Source organism: Cetorhinus maximus, chromosome 16, assembly GCF_964194155.1.
Source record: "Cetorhinus maximus chromosome 16, sCetMax3.hap1.1, whole genome shotgun sequence".
NCBI classification, from domain to species: domain Eukaryota; kingdom Metazoa; phylum Chordata; class Chondrichthyes; order Lamniformes; family Cetorhinidae; genus Cetorhinus; species Cetorhinus maximus.
This window is the reverse complement of record NC_135894.1, coordinates 28,934,815-28,960,488: the sequence shown is the minus strand read 5'-3', so window position 1 is coordinate 28,960,488 and position 25,674 is coordinate 28,934,815. Positions and strand designations below refer to the sequence as shown.

The 25,674-nt window shown below is 45.3% G+C and overlaps 1 protein-coding gene across 4 annotated transcripts in view; it reads right to left on the bottom strand.

Moving 5' to 3' along the window:
- Nucleotides 1-5,103: 5,103 nt before the first annotated feature.
- The window catches only part of LOC144691467 (phosphorylase b kinase regulatory subunit alpha, liver isoform-like), a 163,768-nt gene continuing 143,197 nt past the window's right edge, over nucleotides 5,104-25,674 (bottom strand). For 3 of the 4 annotated variants that reach the window (XM_078559574.1, XM_078559577.1, XM_078559575.1), the window contains 4 exons: nucleotides 22,316-22,369; nucleotides 18,751-18,951; nucleotides 14,914-15,091; nucleotides 5,104-5,488 (listed from right to left, as the gene is read on the bottom strand). In XM_078559574.1, coding sequence (XP_078415700.1) covers nucleotides 14,918-15,091; nucleotides 18,751-18,951; nucleotides 22,316-22,369 — 429 coding nt within the window. In that variant the 3' untranslated portion in view covers nucleotides 5,104-5,488; nucleotides 14,914-14,917. Of the gene's footprint in view, nucleotides 5,489-14,906; nucleotides 15,092-18,750; nucleotides 18,952-22,315; nucleotides 22,370-25,674 lie in introns of all 4 variants that reach the window. The other variant, XM_078559576.1, reaches the window with a different exon arrangement.

Here is a 25,674-nt window from a genome sequence, read left to right as displayed (position 1 = left end):
AAGCTCAAGGTGTAGTGGGTAACATATTGGCATGGATAGAAGATTGGCTAGCTAACAGGAAGCAGAGAGTAGGCATAAATGGGTCTTTTTCTGGTTGGCAGATTGTGTCGAGTTATGTGCCACAGAGATCAGTTCTGGTGTGGAATAAAATACACGTATAATTGTGAATGAAATAAAATACGTGTATAATTGTGAATGAAACAAAATACAGGTATAATTGTGAATGAAATAAAATACACGTACAATTGTGAATGAAATAAAATACACGTACAATTGTGAATGAAATAAAATACATGTACAATTGTGAATGAAATAAAATACACGTACAATTGTGAAATAAATAAAATACACCTATATTTGTGAGAGAAATAAACTTAAAATTCATGTATAATATAATTTACTGTAGAATGTCCCCAAACAGTCATGCAGCCAGCACATAAATTAGCAAATCAAAGGGCAGTGCTACCTTCCCAGACTAAGGGGCTCCGGATGTCAGATATGGTGGCAAAATCTAAGAGAAAAAACTATTGTGTGTGTGCATTGCCCAGGATATGTAACCAATTAGCACTGTCTATTTGCTAAACCATTGACATTGTCCCGTCTATTTGCTAAACCATTGACATTGTCCTGTCTAATTGCTAAACCATTGACATTGTCCTGTCTAATCGTTAAACCATTAATACTGATTGCTATCTTTTGAAACCATTTGAAACTATTGTAATTGCCCAAGTTTCTGTCACGAACCTTTTGCTATTTCTATGTGTGTAAAGAGGTAAAGAGACTGGTTCACTCCGTTGTATGCGACTAGGCTCTCCGTGGTATCACGACTTTAATAAAGACTTCCTAGACAAGCCTCCAGGGTCTGAGTGTTCACTCCGTTTCTCCGCGACATCTGGGGCTTCAACATTTTATAATTTATATAAATGTCTTGGATGAAGTGGCTGAAAGAATGGTTTCTAAACTTGCTGATGACACAAAGTTAGGTAGGAAAGTAAATTGTGAAGAGGACATAAGGAGGCCACAAAAGGATAAAGATAGATTAAGTGAGTGGGCAAAGACCTGGCAAATGGAGTATAATGTGGGCAAATGTGAGGTTGTCCATTTTGGCAGGGTGAAAATGAAGCTTATTATCTAAATGGTGAGAGATTGCAGAGCTCTGAGGTGCAGAGGGATCTGGGTGTCCTAGTGCATGAATTACAAAAGGTTAGTATGTAGATACAGCAAGTAATTAGGAAAGCTAATAGAATAATTTATGGTGAGGGGAATTGAATACAAAAATAGGGAGGTTATGCTTCAGTTGTACAGGGCATTGGAGAGACCACATCTGGAGTACTGTGTACAGTACTGGTCTCACTATTTAAGGAAGGATGTAAATGCATTGGAGCAGTTCAAAGGAGGTTCTGTTGAAGAGTCATACGGACTCGAAACATTAACTGTGTTCCTCTCCGCAGATGCTGTCAGACCTGCTGAGTTTTTCCAGGTATTTTTGTTTTTGTTTTGTCAAAGGAGGTTTACCTGCCTAATACTTGGGATCAGCAGGTTGTCTTATGAGGAAAGGTTGGACAGGTTAGGCTTGTATCCACTGGAGTTTAGAAGAGCAAGAGGTGACTTGATTGAAACATTTAAGACCCTGAGGGGTCTTGACAGGGTGGATGTGGAGAAGATGTTTCCTCTTGTAAGAGAATCTAGAACTAGGGGTCACTGTTTAAAAATAAGGGGTCACTCATTGAAGACAGTTGAGGAGAATTTTTTTCTCTTAGAGGGCTATGACTCTTTAGAATGCTCCCTCAGAAGGCAGTGGAAGCAGAGTCTTTGAATATTTTTAAGGCAAAGCTAAGTGGATTCTTGATTAACAAGGTTATCAGGGGTAGGCAGGAATGTGGGGCTAAGGTTACAGTCAGGTCAGCCATGATCTTATTGAATGGCAGAGCAGGCTCGAGGGGCCGAGTGGCCTAATTCCTGCTCCTAATTCGCATGCATGCTCGTATGTTTGTATGGGATCATGTCTGATCTTCTACTTCAACACCATTTTCCTGCATACCCCGCTACCCCTTGATGTCAATGGTATCTAGAAATCTATCGATTTCAGTCTTGAACATACTCAACAACTGAGCCTCTTTGCCTCTGGGGCAGAGACAGAGGGTGATGACAGAATTCCAAAGATTTATCATCCTCTGAGTGAAGAAATTCCTCCTCATCTCAGCCCTAAATGGCCTGCCCCTTAATTTTCTAGACCCCCCACCCAGCCAGGTGAAACATCCTTCCTACATTTACTCTGTTGAGCCCTCTCTCCTTCTAAAATCCAGAGAATAAAGGCCCAAGGTATTTAATCTTTCCTCACAGGAATGCATCTCAGGAATTAGTTTGGTGAACCTTCATTGGACTCCCTCCATGGCAAGTATGTCTTTCCTTAGGTAAGGAGACTAAAACTGTACACAATATTCCAGGTGCAGTCTCACCAAAGCTCTGTAAAATTGCAGTAAGACAACTTTACTCCTGTACTCAAATCCTCTTGGAATAAATGCCAACATACCACTTGCCTTCTTAATTGCTTGCTGTACCTGCATGTTAGCTTCCAGTGAAAGGTATAAAAATGAGGACAAATGGCCAAAAGCTTAATCGAAGTGGTAGGCTTTACAGAGTGTCTTAAAGGTGAAAAGAGAGGTGGAGAGGTTTAGGGAGGGACTTCCAGAGTGTAAGGCCCAGGCAACTGAAGGCACAGCCACCAATCGTGGACTAATTAAAATTGGGTAAAAGCAAAATACTGTAGATGCTAGAAATCTGAAACAAAAACAGAAAATGCTGGAAAAACTCAGCAGCTCTGAGAGAAACAGAGTTAACGTTTCCAGCCTATATGTAGAAGAGTCTGTTTTTCTCTCCACAGATGCTATTAGACCTGCTGAGTTTTTCCAGCATTTTCTGTTTTTGTTTGTAATTAAAATTGGGGATGCTCACGAGGCCAGAATTAGAGAGACAGAAACATCTCGGAGGGTTGTGGGGCTGAAGAAAATTACAGAGATAGGGATAGAGATAGTGCAGCAAAAACAGGTATACAGCTAAAAACTGTAACAGTAAATATGGGCATGACAGCATTGAGCTTAATGTCAGCAGAAACCATAGCAACTGCACAGATGCCATTAAGAACTGACAATATTTCAATTTTACATTTCAACTTAAAACTGCTGATGAGGAAAGATTAGGCAGGGAAGATGGTAACCTGGTGAGAAATTGAAAAGCCTGATTTACCTTTATTGAGGCTGATAAATGGATTCTCCAAAAATGGTGGGGTTAAAGTGCAAGGACCAGGGCACTCCTGGCATAGAACACAGACAGAAGTAGAGGGCATCACTATAACTGCAGAAGCCCCCAAAGTGCCCCCTCACAGATCATTAAACTCACATCCCCTGTTAAATGAGAGGACACGTCACCCATGGAGTCAACAACTCCTTCTCACCCATTCTTTGTCATTTAGCCCCCTCCACTCTCATCTCCATCCAATTCAAGAAGCTCCCGGACTTCTTTGTCACTACGATTGAGACTGTACTATGAGGGTCTGGCACATATAGGATTAATGTAGGACTGAGTACGGAACTGCCCCCACAGTGATGTAAGAGGCACATGACCCACACCCAGAGTTAGTTTGGTATTAGAGCTGTGTACCAGCGAGCATGGAGACAAGCTACCTTGTACCCTTTACTGTATATTTGTAAATTGTTCTAAGAGTCAATAAAGACTTACAGTTAACCCACGTATGACTTCCTCAGACCTACCGAACTGTAACCAACACCCAACAATAGAGACCTGCCTCAGCAAGATTGTGACTTCTCTTCCTGGCCCCATGTTAGCTGATATTGTAAACCAATCCTTAGAAAGTAACCCATCTCTTCCAAATCTGCCACCATCAACTTCCTCAAAATCCCACCCTTGCCTCTCCTTTCCTTGCAAACCACTGCTCCATGTCCAACCTCCCTTTCCTCTCCAAAGTCCTTGAATGTGTTGTCATCTCCCAAATCTGTGCCTATCTTTCCTGAAACTCTCTGTTTGAATCCCTCCAATCACCTGCCATGTACTGAAACGGTTCTTATCAAAGTTACAAATGACATCCTATGTGGCTGTGCCAAAGGTAAACTTTCCTTCCTCATCCTTTGACATGGTTGACCACACCGTCCTCCTCCAACCCCTCTCTACTGGTGTCTAGCTGGGTGGGGCTGCTCTCACCTGGTTCCGTTCTTATCTATCTAATCATAGCCAGAGAATCACTTGTCATGCCTTCACACTCCAGCACTGCTACCACTGCCCTCATCGATGCTTATTCCAACACTCTCCTGGCTGGCCTCACATCTTTCATCCTAAATTCAGTAGCCTATATCCTAACTGGCACCAAGTGCCATTCACCCATCCTCCCTGTGCTCCCAATTGAGCAATCCCTCTCACTTAAAGTTCATATCTTCAAGTTCAAATCTTCTCCATGGCTTCACCCCTCCCTATCTATGTAACCTCCTCCAGCCCTGTAACCCTCCTCCAACCCCGTGTTCCCCCAATTCTGACTTCCTATGCATTCATTACTGGCTGACCCGCCTTTGGCTCTCTTAACCCTAAACTCTGGTATTCCCCTCCTTAATCTCTCATCCTTCTTTCAAGATGCTCATTAAAAGCTAACATTTTGATCAAGCTTCCTGTCTCACTGCCTCAAATACAAAAGTCAAACCCTGCAGATGCTGGAAATCTGAAATAAAAACAAAAAGGGGTTGTTAATACTCAGCAGGTTAGGCAGCATCTGATGAGAGAGAAATCGAGTTAAAGTTTCAGGTTGTGAAGAACTGAAGAAATAAATGTAAGAGTTTTTAAGCCAGTGGAAGGGGGAGGGGCAGGAAAAATAAAGGAGGATCTCTGTGATAGGGATTCTGTGCCTATTTTTATCTGTTTACACTCCTGTGAAGAATTTTCCACGTTTTACCAGGCGCTATATTAATGCACGTTGTTGTTATACTCCAATTCTCACAGGATATTATGATGTTTTGTAGCTGGGTCATTTTAAATCGGTTGAGCTTAATCTAAATCCTATGAAAACAAGAGCAAGCAGAGAACATAAAAGACACTCCTGGTGTGGATTCCTCAACTTTATTCACATGCTTAGAAATATAAACACAGCTTAAATGCAATGTTATTCCATTGTTCGAAAGTTTAACCACAGGCTGGCTACAATGTGTGATTTGAGAACATTGTTGCATTGGAGAATGTCCTCAGGCATTAGGTTAGGAACAAACACACACAAAGCAGTGCCGTTTCAGTTGGAGAGAATTGAAACAATTGGAAAGCTTGGGGCTTCAGAATTAGGGAGGTTTGGAAGTCTTTTAGAAGGGCTTCAGGAAAGGAGACACAAAACCACCTTCACTGGCATTAACCTTGTCTTTAAATTACTTCCAGGCATTTTCTCACACCTGTTTCCTCCCTTTCTTTGGAAAGGTATTTACTATGCAACATCAGCCTTTGAAAACGTAAAATATTTTTCTTCACTATCTTAAATATGCTGGTCAGAACACAGCTATCTTACTCATGTACTTATAACAAAATCACTATGTACAAAACAAAAACAAAAATACCTGGAAAAACTCAGCAGGTCTGGCAGCATCTGCGGAGAGGAACACAGTTAACTCTTCAACAGAACTAAGGAAAAATAGAAAAGGGGTGAAATATAAGCTGGTTTAAGGGGGGGTGGGACAAGTAGAGCTGCATAGAGGGCCAGTGATAGGTGGAGATAACCAAAAGATGTCACAAACAAAAGGACAAAGAGGTGTTGAAGGTGGTGACATTATCTAAAGGAATGTGCTAAGGGTAGAAAGCAGGACGAACAAGGTACAGATAGCCCTAGTGGGGGTGGGGTGGGGTGAAGGAATTGAAAAAGGCTAAAAGGCAGAGATAAAACAATGGATGGAAATACATTTAAAAAATAATGGAAATAGGTGGGAAAAGAAAAATCTATATAAATTATTGGAAAAAACAAAAAGGAGGGGAAAACTGGAAAGGGGGTGGAGATGGAGGAGAGAGTTCATGATCTAAAATTGTTGAACTCTATATTCAGTCCGGAAGGCTGTAAAGTGCCTAGTCGGAAGATGAGGTGCTGTTCTTCCAGTTTGCGTTGAGCTTCACTGGAAAAATGCAGCAAGCCAAGGACGAACATGTGGGCATGAGAGCAGGGTGGAGTGTTGAAATGGCAAGCGACAGGGAGGTCTGGGTAATGCTTGCGGACAGACCAAAGGTGTTCTGCAAAGCGGTCATCCAGTCTGTGTTTAGTCTCTCCAATGTAGAGGAAACCGCATTGGGAGCAACGAATGCAGTAGACTAAGTTGAGGGAAGTGCAAGTGAAATGCTGCTTCACTTGAAATGAGTGTTTGGGCCCTCGGACAGTGAGGAGAGGGGAAGTAAAGGGGAAGGTGTTGCATCTTCTGCGGTTGCATGGGAAGGTGCCGTGGGAGGGGGTTGAGGTGTAGGGGGTGATGGTGGAGTGGACCAGGGTGTCACGGAGGGAACGATCCCTATGGAATGCCGCCAGGGGGGGTGAAGGGAAGATGTGTTTGGTGGTGGCATCATGCTGAAGTTGGCGGAAATGGCGGAGGATGATCCTTTGAATGCGGAGGCTGGTGGAGTGATAAGTGAGGACAAGGGGGACCCTATCATGTTTCTGGGAGGGAGGAGAAGGTGTGAGGGCAGATGCGCGGGAGATGGGCCGGACACAGTTGAGGGCCCTGTCAACCACTGTGGGTGGAAAACCTCGGTTAAGGAAGAAGGAAGACATGTCAGAGGAACTGTTTTTGAAAGTGGCATCATCAGAACAGATGCGACGGAGGCGAAGGAACTGAGAGAATGGGATGGAGTCCTTACAAGAAGCGGGGTGTGAGGAGCTGTAGTCGAGGTAGCTGTGGGAGTCAGTAGGCTTGTAATGGATATTGGTGGACAGTCTATCACCAGAAATTGAGACAGAGAGGTCAAGGAAGAGCAGGGAAGTGTCAGAGATGGACCATGTGAAAATGATGGAGGGGTGGAAATTGGAAGCAAAATTAATAAATTTTTCCAGGTCCAGACGAGAGCATGAAGCAGCACCGAAGTAATCATCGATGTACTGGAGAAAGAGTTGTGGGAGGGGGCTGGAGTAGGACTGGAACAAGGAACGTTCTGCATACCCCATAAACAAATAGGCATAGCTGGGGCCCATGCGGGTACCCACAGCCACACCTTTTATTTGGAGGAAGTGAGAGGAATTTAAGGAGAAATTGTTCAGTGTGAGAACAAGTTCAGCCAGATGGAGGAGAGTAGTGGTGGATGGGGATTGTTTGGGCCTCTGTTCGAGGAAGAAGTGGAGAGCCATCAGACCATCCCGGTGGGGGATGGAGGTGTAGAGGGATTGGATGTCCATGGTGAAGAGGAGGCGGTTGGGGCCAGGGAACTGGAAATTGTTGATATGATGTAGGGTGTCAGAGGAATCACGGATGTAGGTGGGAAGGGACTGGACAAGGGGAGAGAGAATGGAGTCAAGATAGCAAGAAATCAGTTCCGTGGGGCAGGAACAGGCTGACACGATCGGTCTGCCGAGACAGTCCTGTTTGTGGATTTTGGGCAGTAACAGTCCTGGAAACAATGGCTTGATGTTCAGTGGTGGGGTCATGGTCCAGGGAGAGGTAGGAAGAAGTGTCTGCGAGTTGACGCTCAGCCTCTGCGAGGTAGAGGTCAGTGCACCAGACAACAACAGCACCACCTTGTCAGTGGGTTTGACGACAATGTCAGGGTTGGACCTGAGAGAACGGGGTGCAGCAAGTTCAGAGAGAGACAGGTTAGAATGTGTGAGAGGAGCAGAGAAATTGAGATGACTAATGTCACACCGACAGTTCTCAATGAAAAGATCAAGAGAAGGTAAGAATCCAGAGGGAGGGGTCCAGGTGGAGGGAGAATATTGGAGGTGGGTAAAAGGATCCGTTAAACGGGGAGAGGTCTCCTGCCCAAAGAAGTGAGCACAGAGACGAAGGCGGCGGAAGAAGAGTTCAGCATCGTGCCGAGCCCGAAATTCATTGCGATGAGGGCGTAAGGATATGAAACTAAGTCCTTTGCTGAGCACTGAACGTTCAGCGTCGGAGAGGGGAAGGTCAGGGGGTATGGTGAATACACGGCCGGGGCTGGGATTGGAAGACGGGATGGGGACAGAGGGACAGGCAGGGGTGGAGGGTCCTGGATGGGTGTTGGTGTCGATGAGTTGTTGGAGTTTGCGTTCCTTTGCACCTGAAAGAAAGAGACAAAGTTTCTTGTTGAGGCGTTGGATGAGACGAAGAATAAAACGAAACTATGTACAAATATGTTAGATAATCTAATTCAAAATGCATTATATCGCATAGGCATATTCCACTTTTAAGTTAATAAAAAGCATTGAACCTTACTGGTTTACCAAAGATTCATGCCTTGTAGTCAACCAATCAATACTTCCAAAGTCACTAGTTCCTTAGACAGAGCTAATACGGTGTGCGTACAGGATTTCTATGGCATGCTGCCTGTTTACTATTTGTAATATTTCCGAGTCTTGTTCTGCCATTGTGCTTATTAATCAGCTGTACATGCATTGATATTGGAGTATTCTAATTCAAAGACAAAATCTAACATTCGCTGGAAACTGAAGTCTAAACAGGACATGCTGGGGAAATCTGGTGGAACGTGCAGCAAATGTATTTCCTTTCTCTACAAATGTTGCTTGAGCTGCTTTCCAGCGGTTTCTGTTTAGATTGCTTACTTTCTCCATCTTGGTACTTCTCTTAAAGAAACAAATACGTCCCCCATATGGGGACTGAGTTATTTTTCACAGTGTTACAGAGACATCTGGAACTAGGAAGGTAAAATAAGAACGATAATGAGATCAGTTTCTTCAGCAGTTCGCACAGAGGACAGAGGGAGGAAGTGACAAGGGAACACTGGTAAGAAACACTTTATTACTGAGTTCTTTGAAGTCACGACAAAGTAACATATGGGTGGCAATATTGTAAAGAAATGTGTGGAATTATGTGTGGCTGCTCAACCCCATCATTCTCCGGAAGATACCTCCGGGAGATTGCTGTAACAAGTGTTAGTGTAAATATATATTGAATACGTTTTACAATGAAATAAAATAAGATTCCCAGCACTTTCAAAAGGATAAAATATCACTGGAATTTGTTAACAATCTCACTTTCTTAGGAAACTCTGTCCTTAGTTGCACAAAGTTTACAAAGGGAAATGCAGGCCAGCACACACTGTGGTCATGAAGATGCACCAATTTTGCACTGGGCTTCTTTGCTTTTTGCACTATGCATTGCTCCTCATTTTACAAAACTATACATTTTTAAAAATATTAAAAACTACAACTGTTGATTTGTTGCTGCCCTTTAAAATTCAGAGCAATGGCTGAAAAAGTGAAAATAAATAATCTGAAATAGTTGAACTTGCATTAAGTCCCATTCACTCATCTGTATGTGCTGACTGTATGTGATGTCCGAGTCCAGTAACAACTCGATGTTAAAATTTTCATCTTAGTTTACTACTCCTTCCAAGACCATGCTCATTCCTGTCTCTGTAACCTCCTCTAGCCCCGCAACCCTCCGAGATATCTGCACATCCCTCACTTCCTTCACCTTGGCTGTGCCTTCAGCTGCTTGGGCCCTAAGTTCTGGAATTCCCTTAAACCTCTGTGCCTGTCTTCTCTCCTTTTAGATTCTCCTTCATATGTCCTAGTCTCCTTCATTCTCATTTGGACATTTTACAATGTTTAATAACTTATATCATTGCAAGTTGTTCCTGAAGTAGTTTCAATATCAGTGCTTTATATGGTTCGAGTTTATGAAGGGTTGGAGCATTTGTCCTCTCGGCTAAAGGAAAAGGTTGCTACTATGTCAAGATTGTTTACACCCTAAGCTATGTCATGTACCAAAGTCTCTGTTTCACAAGCAGAGACGACAATGCAATTATACATTCTCAGTGAATGCTACGTTTGAAAGGCTACTTAACATTAAACCTGATCTGCATAGGGATTTCTCATTATTATGAGACGCAAAATCATCTGTAGATCGAAAGTAACTGTGGAACAGAGGTCATTTCACCTATATAGATAACCTGCCACCTGTTCCCATTCATCACCAGCTTGGCAGATCCACCAATCTTCTTAGTCTTTTTTTTCTTTCATGGGATGTGGGCGTTGCTGGCAAGGCCAGCATTTGTTGCCCATCCCTAATTGCCCTTCAACTGAGTGGCTTGCTCGGCCATTTCAGAGTGCAGTTAAGAGTCAACCACATTGCTGTGGGTCTGGAGTCACATGTAGGCTAGACCGGGTAAGGACGACAGATTACCTTCATAGAATCACAGTGCAGAAGAAGCCCTTCGGCCCATCGAGTCTGCACCGACACGTGAGAAACACCTGACCTACCTACCTAATCCCATTTACCAGCACTTGGCCCATTGCCTTGAATGTTATGATGTGCCAAGTGCTCATCCAGGTACTTTTTAAAGGATGTGAGGCAACCCGCCTCCACCACCCTCACAGGCAGTGCATTCCAGACTGTCACCACCCTCTGGGTAAAAAAGTTTTTCCTCACATCCCCCTAAACCTCCTGCCCCTCACCTTGAACTTATGTCCCCTTGTGACTGACCCTTCAACTAAGGGGAACAGCTACTCCCTATCCACCCTGTCCATGCCCCTCATAATCTTGTACACCTCGATCAGGTCGCCCCTCAGCTTTCTCTGCTCCAATGAAAACAACCCAAGTCTATCCAACCTCTCTTCATAACTTAAACGTTTCATCCCAGGCAACATCCTGGTGAATCTCCTCTGCACCCTCTCCAGTGCAATCACATCCTTCCTATAATGTGGCAACCAGGGCTGCACACACTACTCCAGCTGTGGCCTCACCAAGGTTCTATACATCTCCTACATGACCTCCCTACTTTTGTAATCTATGCCTTGATTGATAAAGGCAAGTGTCCCATGTGCCTTTTTCACCACCCCACTAACATGCCCCTCCGCCTTCAGAGATCTATGGACACACATGCCAAGATCCCTTTGTTCCTCCGAACTTCCGAGTGTCATGCCATTCATTGAATACTTCCTTGTCAAATTACTCCTTCCAAGGTGTATCACCTCACACTTTTCAGGGTTAAATTCTATCTGCCACTTACCTGCCCATTTGACCATCCTGTCTATATCTTCCTGTAGCCCAAGATATTCAACCTCACTGTTAACCACCCAGCCAATCTTTGTGTCATCCGCAAACTTACTAATCCTTCCCCCCACATAGACACCTATGTCGTTTATATAAATGACGAATAATAGGGGACCCAGCACAGATCCCTGTGGTACACCACTGGACACTGGCTTCCAGTCACTAAAGCAGCCTTCTGTCATCACCCTCTGTCTCCTACAACTAAGCCAATTTTGAATTCACCTTAACAAATTACCCTGTATCCCATGTGCATTTGCCTTCTTTATAAGTCTCCAATGTGGGACCTTGTCAAAGGCTTTGCTGAAATCCATATAAACTACATCAACTGCACTACCCTCATCTACACACCTGGTCACCTCCTCAAAAAATTCAATCAAATTCACCAACTAGGCTTAAGTGAATCAGATGGGTTTTTACAACAATTGTTGATAGTTTCATGGTCACCATTACTGAGACTAGCTTTATATTCCAGATTTATTAACTGAATTTAAATTTCACCAGCTGCCATGTAGGATTTGAACCCATGTCCCCAGAATATCAGCTTGGATCTCTGGATCACTAGTCCAGTGACATTACCGCTATGCTGTGATCTCCCCCTTCTAAAGTTATACTTCTCACTTTTAACCTTGCTGCCCAGTATCTATATTGCGGAAGGTTCGTGATCATTAGTGCGAGGTGGCTGATTACAGCCTGAGCAAAATGTAAACTGGTCAAAAAAACCTTCAGAAAAAGTACTGCTCATCGCTGCAGTAGACACAAGGATGGTTAGAGCTGTCGCCGATAGGTTAGCTCTGGGGCAGCTGCTTTATGCATTGTTTTCGGCTTTCTGTGCTCCATCACATTTTGTAATTGGCCTTTCAGAGAGTTTAAATCATCACTGCAATTCATAACTCATACATTCTCCACCGGGGAGTGTGTCTCAAACTCCCCAGTGCCCTCCTGTTGTCACCTATGCTTTCCTCCAACTGCTAGCCAGCTGTCCGAGAGGTCGCTGGTCTGCTGGCTTGACTAATTGCCCATTAACATGTCCGGTTGTTAAACACCAGAGAAATAGCAAATCACTTGAAGTAACAGTGCAGTAGCATACTGACGCCACAACCAACTGCTCAGGATTTCTTTGAATATAAACATTAAAAATTCACTTTTCTCATTAAAAAAATTCTATAAACCAGGCGCAGGACATATTATGGCTAATACTACAAGCAGCTCATCCTTTCCATTGTTCATGAACTAGTTATGTTTCATTGAGGATGTGTGACAAGGTCTATGAGACATGGGTATTATGTATTTAAACACATTTAGTTTACAATTCGTGAGCACTCTTAGAGGTTGCCCGTTGTATATTGCTACAGAATATGCATTGTGCAATATCAGTACAATGATGCATTGATGCCTATTTTGTTATCTAAGTAAAATGTTAACAGTTAATGGACAGGCTTTTTTTTATTCTTTCCCGGGATGTGGGTGTCACTGGCTAGGCCAGCATTTGTTGCCCTTCCCTAATTGAGAAGTTGGGAGTGAGCTGCAGTCCATGTGGTGTAGGTACACCCACAATGCTTTTTGAATAGTCCATACAGGAAATTCCTGTAAATATTAAAGTATAGCTTGATTTTACCCCAGTAATAAACTAGCACTGGAGCATAATGTACTCTCATTTTTCTATTCCCACACTTATCAAATACAGGATTCCATTCAAAGAATTCCAGTAAAATTGCTAATCAGGAAATGCCAGACTCAATCTGTCTCAGGATGGTTAAAAAGAACAAGTGGTAAGTAACATTCGCGCCACACAAATGCCAGGCAATGACCATCTCCAACAAGAGAGAATCTGACCATTGCCCCATGACATTCAATGGCATTACCATCACTGAATCCCACACTATCAACATCCTGGGTGGGAGTTACCATTGACCAGAAACTGAACTGGACTAATATAAATACTATGGCTACAAGAGCAGGTCAGAGGCTAGGAATATTGTGAAGAGTAAATCACCTCCTGACTCCCCAAAGCCTGTCCACCATCTACAAGACACAAATTAGGAGTGTGATGGAATACTCCCCACTTGCCTGGATGAGTGCAGCTCTCACAACACTCAAGAAGCTTGACACCATCCAGGACAAAGCAGCCCGCTTGATTGGCATCACATCTACAAACATTCACTCCCTCCACCACCGATGCACAGTAGCAGCAGTGTGTACCATCTACAAGATGCACTGTAGCAACTCACCAAGGCTCCTTAGACAGCACCTTCCAAACCCACAACCATTACCATCTAGAAGGACAAGGGCAGCAGACACATGGGAACACCCTCACCTAGAAGTTCCCCTCCAAGCCACTTACCATCCTGACTTGGAAATATATCACTGTTCCTTCACTGTCGCTGGGTCAAAATCCTGGAACTCCCTCCCTAACAGCACTGAGGGTGTACCTACACCACATGCACTGCAGCGGTTCAAGAAGGTTGCTCACCACCACCTTCTCAAGGACAACTAGGTTTGGGCAATAAATGCTGGCCCAGCCAGCGACGCCCACATCCCATAAAATAATTTAAAAAAACCTTTGCTTCTCCTTTACCCCTTTGTTCGAAATAAATTTATAAATAAAAATACAAACAAAATTTGCCTGACCTCTCAAGCGCATATATATTGGAAATTCACCAGTGAAATGGAGTGTGGAAGTATCAATGATGTGCATAATTATCCCAACCTAAGTTAATAGAATCCAATAATTCTGTTGTATCCTGCCAAGTATTGAGATACGGCTTATCATAGCTTCTTGAATTTCACTAGAACAAATGGACAAGCTGGAGGTTTAGAATGTACATTAAGGGCAGAATTTTTAGGTCGGCGGGGTGGGGGGGCACGATTGGTGGGTCCGGGGAACGGACCACTGACCACAATCGGCCCCCGACCAGGGAGCTGAAGACCTGAAAAATCAACAATAGCTGAAAGAAGATGTCCACGCATCATTTTAAATCTGAAAATTTAGCTGCTGAAAATGCTGAGCACAGAAATTTATTTATAATTTATTTCATCATTGGAAACCTCATCCTTGTGGATGAGGGTTGAAGAAAAATGCAAAGCCCGCCTGGCCGATTTGCCCGTTCGACAAATGTAAGGTTGGACTGGCAATGTAAAATTAAGGACAATTGCAATTTTAATCGCCTTTATTGGTCTCTTAATTATCGGTCGGCACGCTTCTGATGTTTGCGCGTGCCCGCTGATCGAAATATAGCGCGGGATGATGCCGGGACGCTCGTCTGATGTTATCTCGTGCGATTTCGCGTCTGATTGGGTCGGCCGCGTGCCCGCATGCCAAGCTAAAAATTCTGCTCCTAGGTGTACAACAGGCTTTTCTGAAATTTGTGTTGTTAGGTTACCACTTTTCTAACTGCAGGATTTAGTTGCTTTCCAAACAGTTAGATATGTTTACAGGTGAATCTTCAAAGTTGCCAGTTGAGTGAGCGAAATTCTGCCCTGTCATTTCCTTCAAGTGTAAAAGTTATTCTAACTGTGCCAAATGAGTAACAGCCAACTAGCCTGACATGTACTTCTTATGATCCCATGTATTATTGCGATTCAGATATCAGAACTCTATTAGAAATGTGTTAAGTTAAAGCTCTTTTTGATGGAGTGTAAAACATCAGAACCATGTTCTTCATGATGCTGATAACTCACAGCTTACATTACTATTGCATGAAGCAGCCAGTGCTCGGCAGGAAGTCTTGTACATAAGTAGAGACAGCTTTTGTCAAATAAGTCATGGTGCCATAGCTTCCACTTGGAGCGCTATCATAAAACAAGTTGCAAACTCTTGTGGCTGAGTCAAGCTCCAACAAGGAATCACTTGCGCCAAGGGATTTCTGCAATTGAAACAGAACAGGAAATGTCGTTATAAAACAGCCGCTTGGCACACTTCTAACTTCACGTGTTAAGTACTGCACACAACGATGGCGCTCCAGCCACATGGCTTTCACCAATCTCAAACCTCCAGCCTTTCTTAATGCGGCAAGGTCTCGCTGGCAGCTCCCATGCGCACCCGCCGACCAAAATATCGCGCGAATGTGCGATGACGTCACGACGTTGCCCATCATTGCGTGTCGTTTTACGTCCATTCGGGTCGGGCGTACACCCGACAAACTAAAAATTCTGGCCCAGATTTCCAGCATCCAGAGTAATTTGCTTTTATTTTAGTAAGTTGCTGGAGTCCATTATAGAAGTGACCATAAGCTGCAGAATTCCCGATATCAGTGCAAAAACTCTCCAACTAGAGAAGATGCTGCAGCATTCGATTTTTTTCCCCCCAAGCTGTGAGCTTAATCTAAAACGGAAAGATAATTGTTCGAGACTCTTATTTTTCACTGCCCATGAGCTGAAAATGTCAGACTTTTAAAAAGCCATCTTGTATGCTTTAAGATTAGGGGTGTAGCTTCAGATCTGAACCATCACATATTCCACTTTCCTTCTGGTCTGTACAGTAGAATATTGGTCTTCAAATTTTTAGTAACGTAGTTGAAAAAAAATCCCGATAGTGTATTGCAAGAGAATATGGGAGTCAATGCAGCTGTCATGGCTCTTTTACCTCTTACAGAGCTGTCAGATTTTAGAAATTTATGAAAATTAATTTAGTTATGTAACAACTGACCAGTACTTTGCTATTAGTTCACACTAAAAGGAGTTCACGGAAAGCAGATTATCATAATATCTCGCTGATACAAGATGTTATACAACTAGAATTTAAGATCTCTTGTAATAATACATTGTAACCTCTCCAGCCCAGGGGCCAAGGGCAGAATTGGGGGGTGGTCATGGTTGGCGGGCCCAGGAGCTGCTGGGATATGAGCTGCTGCCCACTGGTTGGGAAGGGCCGAGGGGGCGGGAGGTGGGGGTGGGGTCCTGTCAGCCGCCGGGTCCAATGGCGACTTGGCAGCTGGTTTAAAAACAGCCCAGGCAGCCCCTGGAAGGCTGCCAGCGAAGAAGACATCTTCAGTGTTGTCAACAGGAAATTATGGCTTCCAGTGCAGACGCCAGGCGGGAGGGCAGGACGGGGGGTTTTCAGATGAGTGCCTCGCTGTCCTCCTGGAGGAGGTGGCTGCCAGGAGGGACACCCTTGACCCCAGAGATGGAAGGAGGAGGCCACTGCATTGCTGGCGACCAGGGTGATGCTCAGTTGAAGGCTGATGATGAGACTATGGAGTCGCCCATTAGGCGGCAGATGCTGGATATCCAGCGAGATGTGCGGGAAGATCTGATGGAGATCCATGAGGGTCTGTGTGCCAAGGTCTGTATTGTGGAGAAGTCCATGCGGAACATGAGCACTGCGTTGACCCTCATGGCCGAGCGCACTGCCTCTTCCACTGAGAGAGCGGCGGCTGTCATAAAGAGGCAGATCCAGGAATAGAATCAGGGCTTCCTGGGGTTGTGCTCGGACCTGCAAGCTCTCACACAGGCACTGACGTCAGGTGGTCAGTGTCTGTGTGGGAGATGGATGAGGCACCCAATATCCCAGCTAGGTGCCCGTCCATCAATGGTGTGCAGGAAGGTCCAGAGTGACCTCATGTTGGCACACGAGCTGCCTGTCCTCTCTGTGGCTCCTCTCAGGGTGCTCTGTATGATGGCAGCAGCTCCCCTGCCTCTCTGCCAGTGACCGTGGCATCTGATGAGGCTGCGGTGACTGGGAAGATGCCAGCCGTGGCACTGGCCGCTCCCTCCCAGGCGGGGCCAGCACAGGCTCCACTGGCCAGAGGACGACCACCAAGGTCATCAAGGCCAACAAGATAGCAGCGTCAGCAGCTGGCTCCGATACCGCTGCCAGCGAGGGGGGAGTGGCACCAAGATGTAACATTGGCAAACGTAAGTTTAAGGCACCATGAACATAAGAGAGACTGGTCACGGGTGATCTTCTGTTGTGCAATGTTTTATATGTATTGGTCCAGGGTTGAAGGCCAGAGAAGGTTATGTTAATTCATTTTGACTGTCAATATGAGTTAAGTTTTCTTATGTCATAATGGCCTGAGTATGCTTCACCTTTTTTATTTTTTTGGTGCAGGGTATGTCAGTATGTAATGCTGGACGTGAGTGGCTATAAACTTTATTGCACAGGAACTGAGTGGACTTTGGGTTCAAATGAAAGGGTCATTTCAGACACCCGGGATGGAGGAGACAGCCCTGGCGTGAGGTGGAAGCAGAACTTTAGCAGCCTAGCTGAAGGAGCGTTGGATCAAGGTGTCCCTGGTGTCCCTGCCTCTCTGGAGGTTACTGAGGTCTGGCTCCATGCCCTCAGTGTTCTCCTCTTTGGACTCACTACTGAACTCATCCTCTGTGGCCTGTGCAGCTGTGCCAAGATCCCCATCCTCCAGTGGGTCTCCCCTTGCCAGTGCCAGATTGTGAGAGTGCAGCATGAAACCACTATCAGTGACACCCACTCTGGGGGGTATTGTAGTGCTCCCCCTGAACGGTCCAGGCATCAGAAGCACATCTTCAGAAGACCTATGGTCCTCTCTATCACCGCCCTTGTGGGGCCATGTGTTGTAACGTTTCTCTGCCTCTGTTTTTGGGTGGCGGAGAGGCATCATGAGCCACCTCTTCAGTGGATAGCCCTTGTCACCCAGCAGCCATCCATCCAGCCGTGCTGGAGCACTGAAGAGCCTCGGCACCTGGGAGTGTCTGAGGATGTAAGCGTTATGGGAGTTGCCAGGGTACCTTGCACAGACTTGTAGAATCAGCATCCTGTGATCACACATGGCCTGAATCGTCCGGGGTCCTTGGAGACACCAACGAGTCCTGAAATGAAGCCTGGAAATGCTAAGAATGAAGCCTTGAACAGAGATGAAGCTGCCAAGTACCAATAAGTCACCGGCAGCAAACTATCTACCAAACTCCTCACTACTCACACTGGCAATGCTGCTGACCCTTTTTATCCTGACTGTGGATGAGATTATTGAAATTGTCAGCTGTCCGCCTGCCCGTTTTGCCCGTGCGACGAGCGCGAAATCACACAGGCAATGAAAAACCGGCATCAATTGCCTTTTTAATTACCCTTAACTCTTAATTAATGGCGGGCATGGCTCCGACTCCCACTCGTGACCACTGACCGAAATACTGCGCGAGTGCGGGCTGACGTCGGGATGCTCACCCGACATCATCACGCGCTGTTTCACGCTCGAGCGGGTTGGGCACGCGCCCACGCACCTGCTCAGTGAAAAACTCTGCCCCAAGTGGTTTCTGAATTTTCTGGATTACAGGATGATTTTAGAATGTCTAATCGTGGGCATGTGAACTGGAAAATGCCGTGGCTATAATTATTTATCTGAAGGATAAAACACAGTGATCAAACATTACAAAACGGTAATAAAAATTGTTTTACTTATCCAAATTTGTATCTGCCCCCAGTGTATTGTTCTAAATGATGTAAAATGATGCTCAGTGGCTGGACTATGCTCAAAAAAGCTCCGAAAAATAGATTTCTGAATTGTGTTTGCTACGTGTGTTTAAAAAACAGCAACATCTGAGAACTGTTTACCTGATCCTGCAAAAAGTATTCATTGGCCATCTGCACTATGTGGTCCACACAGATTACACCACCAATGCTGTGAACCTCCAGGTCTGCTAGCACAGTGAGAACCTGTATCGTCTCCACAAGAAGCTGTCTGTATTCAGGCTGAGGAACATGGTTCAAAACAGACTCCACATGGACGGCAAATTTGATCTCTTGAGGCGTCATCTTAAAGTGAAAAGAATCAATTAACCATTAGCTCAGACGCCAGATCAGATACCTAAGAGTAAAATAGTAAGCACCTTCTCAAATTTTCAAACAACAAATGAGATTTCCTTTCATCAGCAACATGACACTTTTCAAGGAGGAATTGTGCTCTTTTTCTCGGATGGTCATGTTATAGAAATCCAAGGAAGCTGATCTCTCCATTTTCCAAACAGGAGTGGGGCCAATTAGAGACCCAGAAGGAGATTTACACACGGAAGCAGGGGGCAGGGCTGACGTATTGATGAATACTTTGCCTCAGTCTTTACCGAGGAAGAAGATGCTACCCAGGTCCTGGTGAAAGAGGAGGAAATTCAGTCACTCGAGGGGTTTAAAATAAGGAAGTGGGATTGGGGAGGCTGTCTGTATTTAAAGTGGACAAGGCATCGGGACCAGATGAGATGCATTCAAAGATACTGAGGGAAGTGAGTGTGGAAATTGTGGAAGCACTGGCCATAATTTTTCAGTCTTCCTTCAACTCAGGGCTGATGCCAGAGGACTGGAGAATTGCAAACATTACACCATGTTCAAAAAAGGGTATAAAGATAAGCCCAGCAACTACAAACCAGTCAGTTTAACTCCAGTTGTGGGGAAACTTCTAAAAAGAACAATTCGGGCCAAAATTAATAGAAACATGGACAAATGCGGGTTAATTAGGGTCAGCCAGCATGAATTTCTTAAGATTATGTTGAACTAACTTGCTGGAGAGTTTTGAAGAGGTATCAGAGAGGGTTGATTTGGGCAATGCGGTGGATGTGGTGTACATAGATTTCCAAAAGGCATTTGATACAGTGCCACACAACAGACTTGTGAGAAAACTTAGAACTCTTGGAATAAAGGGGACAATAGCAACATGGATACGAAATTGGCCGAGTGACAGGGAACGGATAGTGGTTAATAGATGTTTTTTGGGCTGGAGAAAGGTTTGTAGTGGAGTTCCCCAGGGAACCTGATGGGACCCTTGCTCTTCCTGATATATATTAATGACCTAGGCCTTGGTGTACAGGGCACAATTTCAAAAATTGCAGATGATACTAAAATTAGAAACATTGTGAACTGTGAGGAGGATAACGTAGAACTTCAAAAGGACATAGACAAGTTGGTGGAATGGGCAGACAGGTGGCAGAGGAAGCTCAATGCAGAGAAATGTGAGGTGATTCATTTTGGTAGCAATAACACTGAGAGATCCCTTGCCTCTCTCTTCCCCCCTCTCTCTCCTCACCTTTTTCCCCCATCTCTCCTCCCTCCCTACCCTCTCCTCCTCCCTCTCCCTCCCTCGCTTTCTCCTCCCTCTCTCCCCTATCTCTCCCCCTCGCTTTTTCCTCCTTCCCTCCCCCTCTCCTAACTCTCCCTCTCTCCCCATCTCTCTCCTTCCTCTCTCTCTCCCTCTCTCTCCCATTCTCTCTCCCCCCTCTTTCTTTCTCCTCCCTCTCTCCCCACCTCTCCCTCTTTCTCCTCCCTCTCTCCTCTCCTTCTCCTCCCTTGCTCTCCTCTCTCTATCTCTCCTCTCTCTCCGCCCCTCTTTTTCTTCCCTCTCTCCCTACTCCCTGTCTCCCCACTCTGTCTTTCTCCTCCCTCTCTCCTCTCCTTCTCCTCCCTTGCTCTCCTCCCTCTATCTCTCCTCTCTCTCCGCCCCTCTTTTTCTTCCCTCTCTCCCTACTCCCTGTCTCCCCACTCTCTCTTTCTCCTCCCTCTCTCTCTCCTCCCCCTTTCCCTGCCACCCCGTTGAGTGCTCAGGTTTTGGGGCTGGTTGGAACTGACAGTGATGGTGAAGGCCTCTGCTGCAGCTTTCTGGCCGGCGTGGACTAGTGATGGCAGCAGGAAAGAGGTGAGTATTCAGCTTGGGGAAGTCAGGGGCGGAGAGAGTTGTCGGTGGGAAGACACTCCAGGCGGCAGGCTCCAAGATTCCCACAAATTAGGGGGGAGCACCAGGAATGTCGAGTTGCCGAGACTCAGACCAATTGTCCGGCATCCTGCATGTTTTCTTCCCAGTACGGAAGTGAATGAATTAATAAAATGACAAGAACCGATGGGGATTTCGTGTTGCTCTCAAGCACGTACAGTGGAAAGACATTTTGGACTTAACGGGAAAACCTAAACTCAGATATCGCACGTGTAATTAATTTCCTTGTATTTTTCAAGGCAAGTTGCTGAGCGTAGTTGATGCCTTTGAGTGCATTTGGTAGCTTTGTGCGCACTTGATGCCTCAAGTGCCTTTTGCCTTTGAGTGTATTTGATGTCAAGGATGGCAAAACACTTCTGACTGTACAAAAAACTCATTCCAAATTTGAACATTTGATGTCAAATGATCGCTGATCGTTTTTGAGAGCATTGAGCGCATTTGAACACAAAAAAATGATGTCAAAGTTTTCTAGTAGGGTTTAAGTCAGGGCTTTCAGCTAAAATACTGACAGGTCCACTTTTCAACTGTCTGTGCTACTGCAATGTTTATTTTTGGGATGTCCAAGAAAATGCTAACTCAAGGCAATCCCGCTCAATCCAATTGCAAATGAACTGTTGGGTGCAAAGACTCACACAACAGGTTTGGAACAGACTGAACTGCTGCTCTGGTCAATTTTTCTAAATGTATTATGTCTGTTCTTAAGCAGACGGCAGACAAAATTTAGTAAGGTGCTGAAATTCATATTTCGCAGTCTCCTGCGAGCCTTCACATTGAGTGTATGTGTGAGACGCAGTTAATAACTGTAAGATCCACTCAACCTCTTTCTCCAACACCACTCCTATCCATGGTCAAGGCCACGGCTGATGAGGAGGTTGGTCAACATTTGCAGGTTCCCAGGGCTGCCTCAGGACATTAAACATAGGCCTTGTGTTTCTTCATGAATAATGAAGGGTTCACTCTGAGCTGTTCCAATGCAACTGGATTTGAATGAATCAGTAAACAGCTGTGAATGTCAAATGGTAAAATTCAACAACTTGCTAACATAATCAAGGTAACAAATGTCATTAACTATTTAGGCATCACTGAGAGTTTGACAGATTCCAGATCAACAGCTTATGTCGAAATGTAAATCTTATTCACCAGACTAATTAAGCAACATCAGCAAATTCACAATGTATAGATAGCAATGATGTCTCAACAGTAAACTTATACTTTAGGGTTCCAACTAACTTGTAAAAATTGTGTTTTACTCTGGAATCTCTGCACTCCTTGCAAGTTTTGTACCAACAATATGAGAGTGCAATGTTAAATACTACGAATTATAGCTATAAAAGACAGATAAAGCAGGAAGTTGCTGCACATTAGACAGTATCTGGTCATCAGGGATGTAAGAGGAATCGATGAAACAAATTAGTTCTGCCTTACCTCTCTTGTGGTTGAAGAAGGAAGGACATAGCCATCAATAGAAAGACCATGGCACTAAAATTCAAATTAAGACAAAGTAAAATCATTTGTAATTCTTTTAAACGAAGCATGTCCCAATGTCTGGCATACAATAAGCTCACACTTCCAGCTGCATTTTTTCAATTTGATCTCTCTAAACACCATCTATTCATAACTTAATATTTTCAATAGGTTAGGTAGTCTATCACAGAGTCATACAACATAGCAGACCATTCAGCCCATCGTATCTGTGCTGTCTCTTTGAAAGGGCTATCACATTATTCTCAATCCCCTGCTCTTTCTCCATAGTCCTGAAAAATGTTCCCTTTGACCTATTTATCTAATTCCCTTTAGAAGGTTATTACTGAATCTGCTTCCACCGCCCTTTCAGGCAAGCGCGTTCCAGGTCACAACAACTCGCTGCATAAAAAAAAGATTCACTGTTGCCCTCTTTTGCCAGAGTTTAAATCCGTGCCCTCTGGTTACTAATCCCCACATCAATGAAAAGAGTTTCTCTCTATTTACTCTACCAAAATCCCTCATAATGTTGAACACCTTCTAAGAAATCTCCCTCTAACAATTCCCTGCTCCAAGGAGACAATCCCAACTACTCCAGTCTCTCCACATTAACTGAAGACCCTCATCTTTGGTATCATTTCATTCAATCTCCTCTGCACCCTCCCCAAGGCCTCTACATCCTTCCTAAGGTACGGGACCTAGAATTGAACACAATCCTCCAGTTGAGGCCGGAACAGTTTTGCAATCTGTGTCTCCATACATAAAGCCAAAGATCCCACATGATTTCCTACTTAAACAACCTTCTCAACCTGCTTCAGCAGCCTCAAAGATTTGTCTTTGTGAAGTCCAAGGTTTCATACATTCCCGCAACCTTTAAAATGATACTGTATATCTAACATATCCTGCAGCAGTTTGGAGCCATACCTCCTCCAGCCAACAATGGCTGGACAATAAATACTGACCTTCCCAGTGGTGCCTACATAACAATGAAAAAGAAAAATAGATCAAACGTGAGCTAATAAGTGAGGTTTGTTGTAGGGTATTGGATACCATGTGGTAGGTCTTAATCAAGACTTTGCAGTCTTAACTGCACATATTTATTAACTACCAAAAACCGTGTACAGAAACACAGTAAAGGGTTCAAACTAGGACCTGCCTCCATGCTTGCTCCTACACATAGCTCTGTCAAGCACAACACTCACCCCTAGCTGTGGGTAAGGTGTTCTCTTCAATCACTGTGTGGCTGGTACTGTACTCAGCGCCACGTTAACCCTATATGTGCCAGACTCGTACCACAAAGTTAATTTTATTGTACGTAAAGTTCAAATTATTATCAAGATATTCTGAATGGGTCAGTGACAGTGTGACCGGGTCAGTGACAGTGTGACCGGGTCAGTGACAGCGTGACTGGGTCAGGGACGGTGACGGTGTGAATGGGTCAGTGATGGTGTGAATGGGTCAGTGACGGTGTGAATGGGTCAGGGACGGTGTGAATGGGTCAGGGACGGTGTGAATGGGTCAGGGACGGTGTGAATGGGTCAGGGACGGTGTGAATGGGTCAGGGACGGTGTGAATGGGTCAGGGACGGTGTGAATGGGTCAGGGACGGTGTGAATGGGTCAGGGACAGTGTGACCGGGCCAGGGACAGTGTGAATGGGTCAGGGACAGCGTGACCGGGTCAGTGACAGTGCGAATGGGTCAGTGACAGTGTGAATGGGTCAGGGACAGTGTGACCGGGTCACTGACAGTGTGAATGGGTCAGGGACAGTGTGAATGGGTCAGTGACAGTGTGACCGGGTCAGTGACAGTGTGACCGGGTCAGTGACAGTGTGAACGGGTCAGTGACAGTGTGAATAGATCAGGGACAGTGTAACCAGGTCAGTGACAGTGTGAATGGGTCAGGGATAGTGTGACCAGGTCAGTGATAGTATTAATGGGTTAGTGACAGTGTGAATTGGTCAGGGACAGTGTGAATGAGTCAGGGACAGGGTGACTGGGTCAGGAACAGTGTGAATGGGTCAGCGACAGTGCGAATGGGTCAGTGATAGTTTGACCGGGTTGGTGGCGGTGTGAATGGGTCCGTGACGGTGTGAATGGGTCAGTGACGGTGTGAATAGGTCAGGGATGGTGTGAATGGGTCAGGGATGGTGTGAATGGGTCAGTGACAGTGTGACCAGGTCAGGGACAGGTGTGACTGGGTCAGTGACAGTGTGAATGGGTCAGTGACAGTGTGAATGGGTCAGCGACAGTGTGACTGAGTCAGGGACAGCGTGACCGGGTTAAGGACAGTGTGACCGTGTCAGGGACAGCGTGACCGGGTTAAGGACAGTGTGACCGTGTCAGGGACAGCGTGACCGGGTTAAGGACAGTGTGTCCGGGTCAGGGACAGCGTGACCGGGTTAAGGACAGTGTGACTGGTTCAGGGACATCGTGACCGGGTTAAGGACAGCGTGACCGGGTTAAGGACAGTGTGACCAGGTTAAGGACAGTGTGACTGGGTCAGGGACCATGTGAATGGGTCAGTCACAGTGTGAATGGGTCAGTGACAGTGTGACCGGGTCAGGGACAGCATGACCGGGTTAAGGACAGTGTGACCGGGTCAGGGACAGCATGACCGGGTTAAGGACAGTGTGACCGGGTTAAGGACAGTGTGACTGGGTCAGGGACAGTGTGACCGGGTCAGGGACAGTGTGAATGGGTCAGTGACAGTGTGAATGGGTCAGGGACAGTGTGAACGGGTTAAGGACAGTGTGACCGGGTTAAGGACAGTGTGACCGTGTCAGCTGTATGTGCTCCCACTTCTTTACCTACTGAAGGTTACATGTATAACATATAAATTCTAAACTAGAAATGGTCTCAGACATACGTTATAAACAGAATGATTGCTTTTAAAGAACATGTATATGTTCCAAAATCATTTCTTGTTGATCAGAAGATGAAAGCCCATTATGTCTACAGCTGGTACTTGGATGGGACTCACTTCAAATCCCAAGACAACAAGGCAAGGGGCAGACGGCAGACCTTTACGCTGATCGGGTGGACGCGTGCCCACCCTGACCGGATGTGAAATCGCACGAGATGACATCGAGCGAGCGTCCCGATGTCATCCTGCGCACGTACGATATCTCAGTCGGTGGGACATGCGCAAATGTCAGAACTCCTGCCGACAATTCAGAGGGTGATTTAGAGAGCGATTGTCTGTGATTGTGTGTGGTCGGTCCAGCCTCACAGTTTGTGGATGGGCGAATCGGCCAGGCTGCCTTTGCATTTTCCAACAAACCTCATCCACATCCATGGGTGGGGTGAGGTTTCCGGGTCGAAAT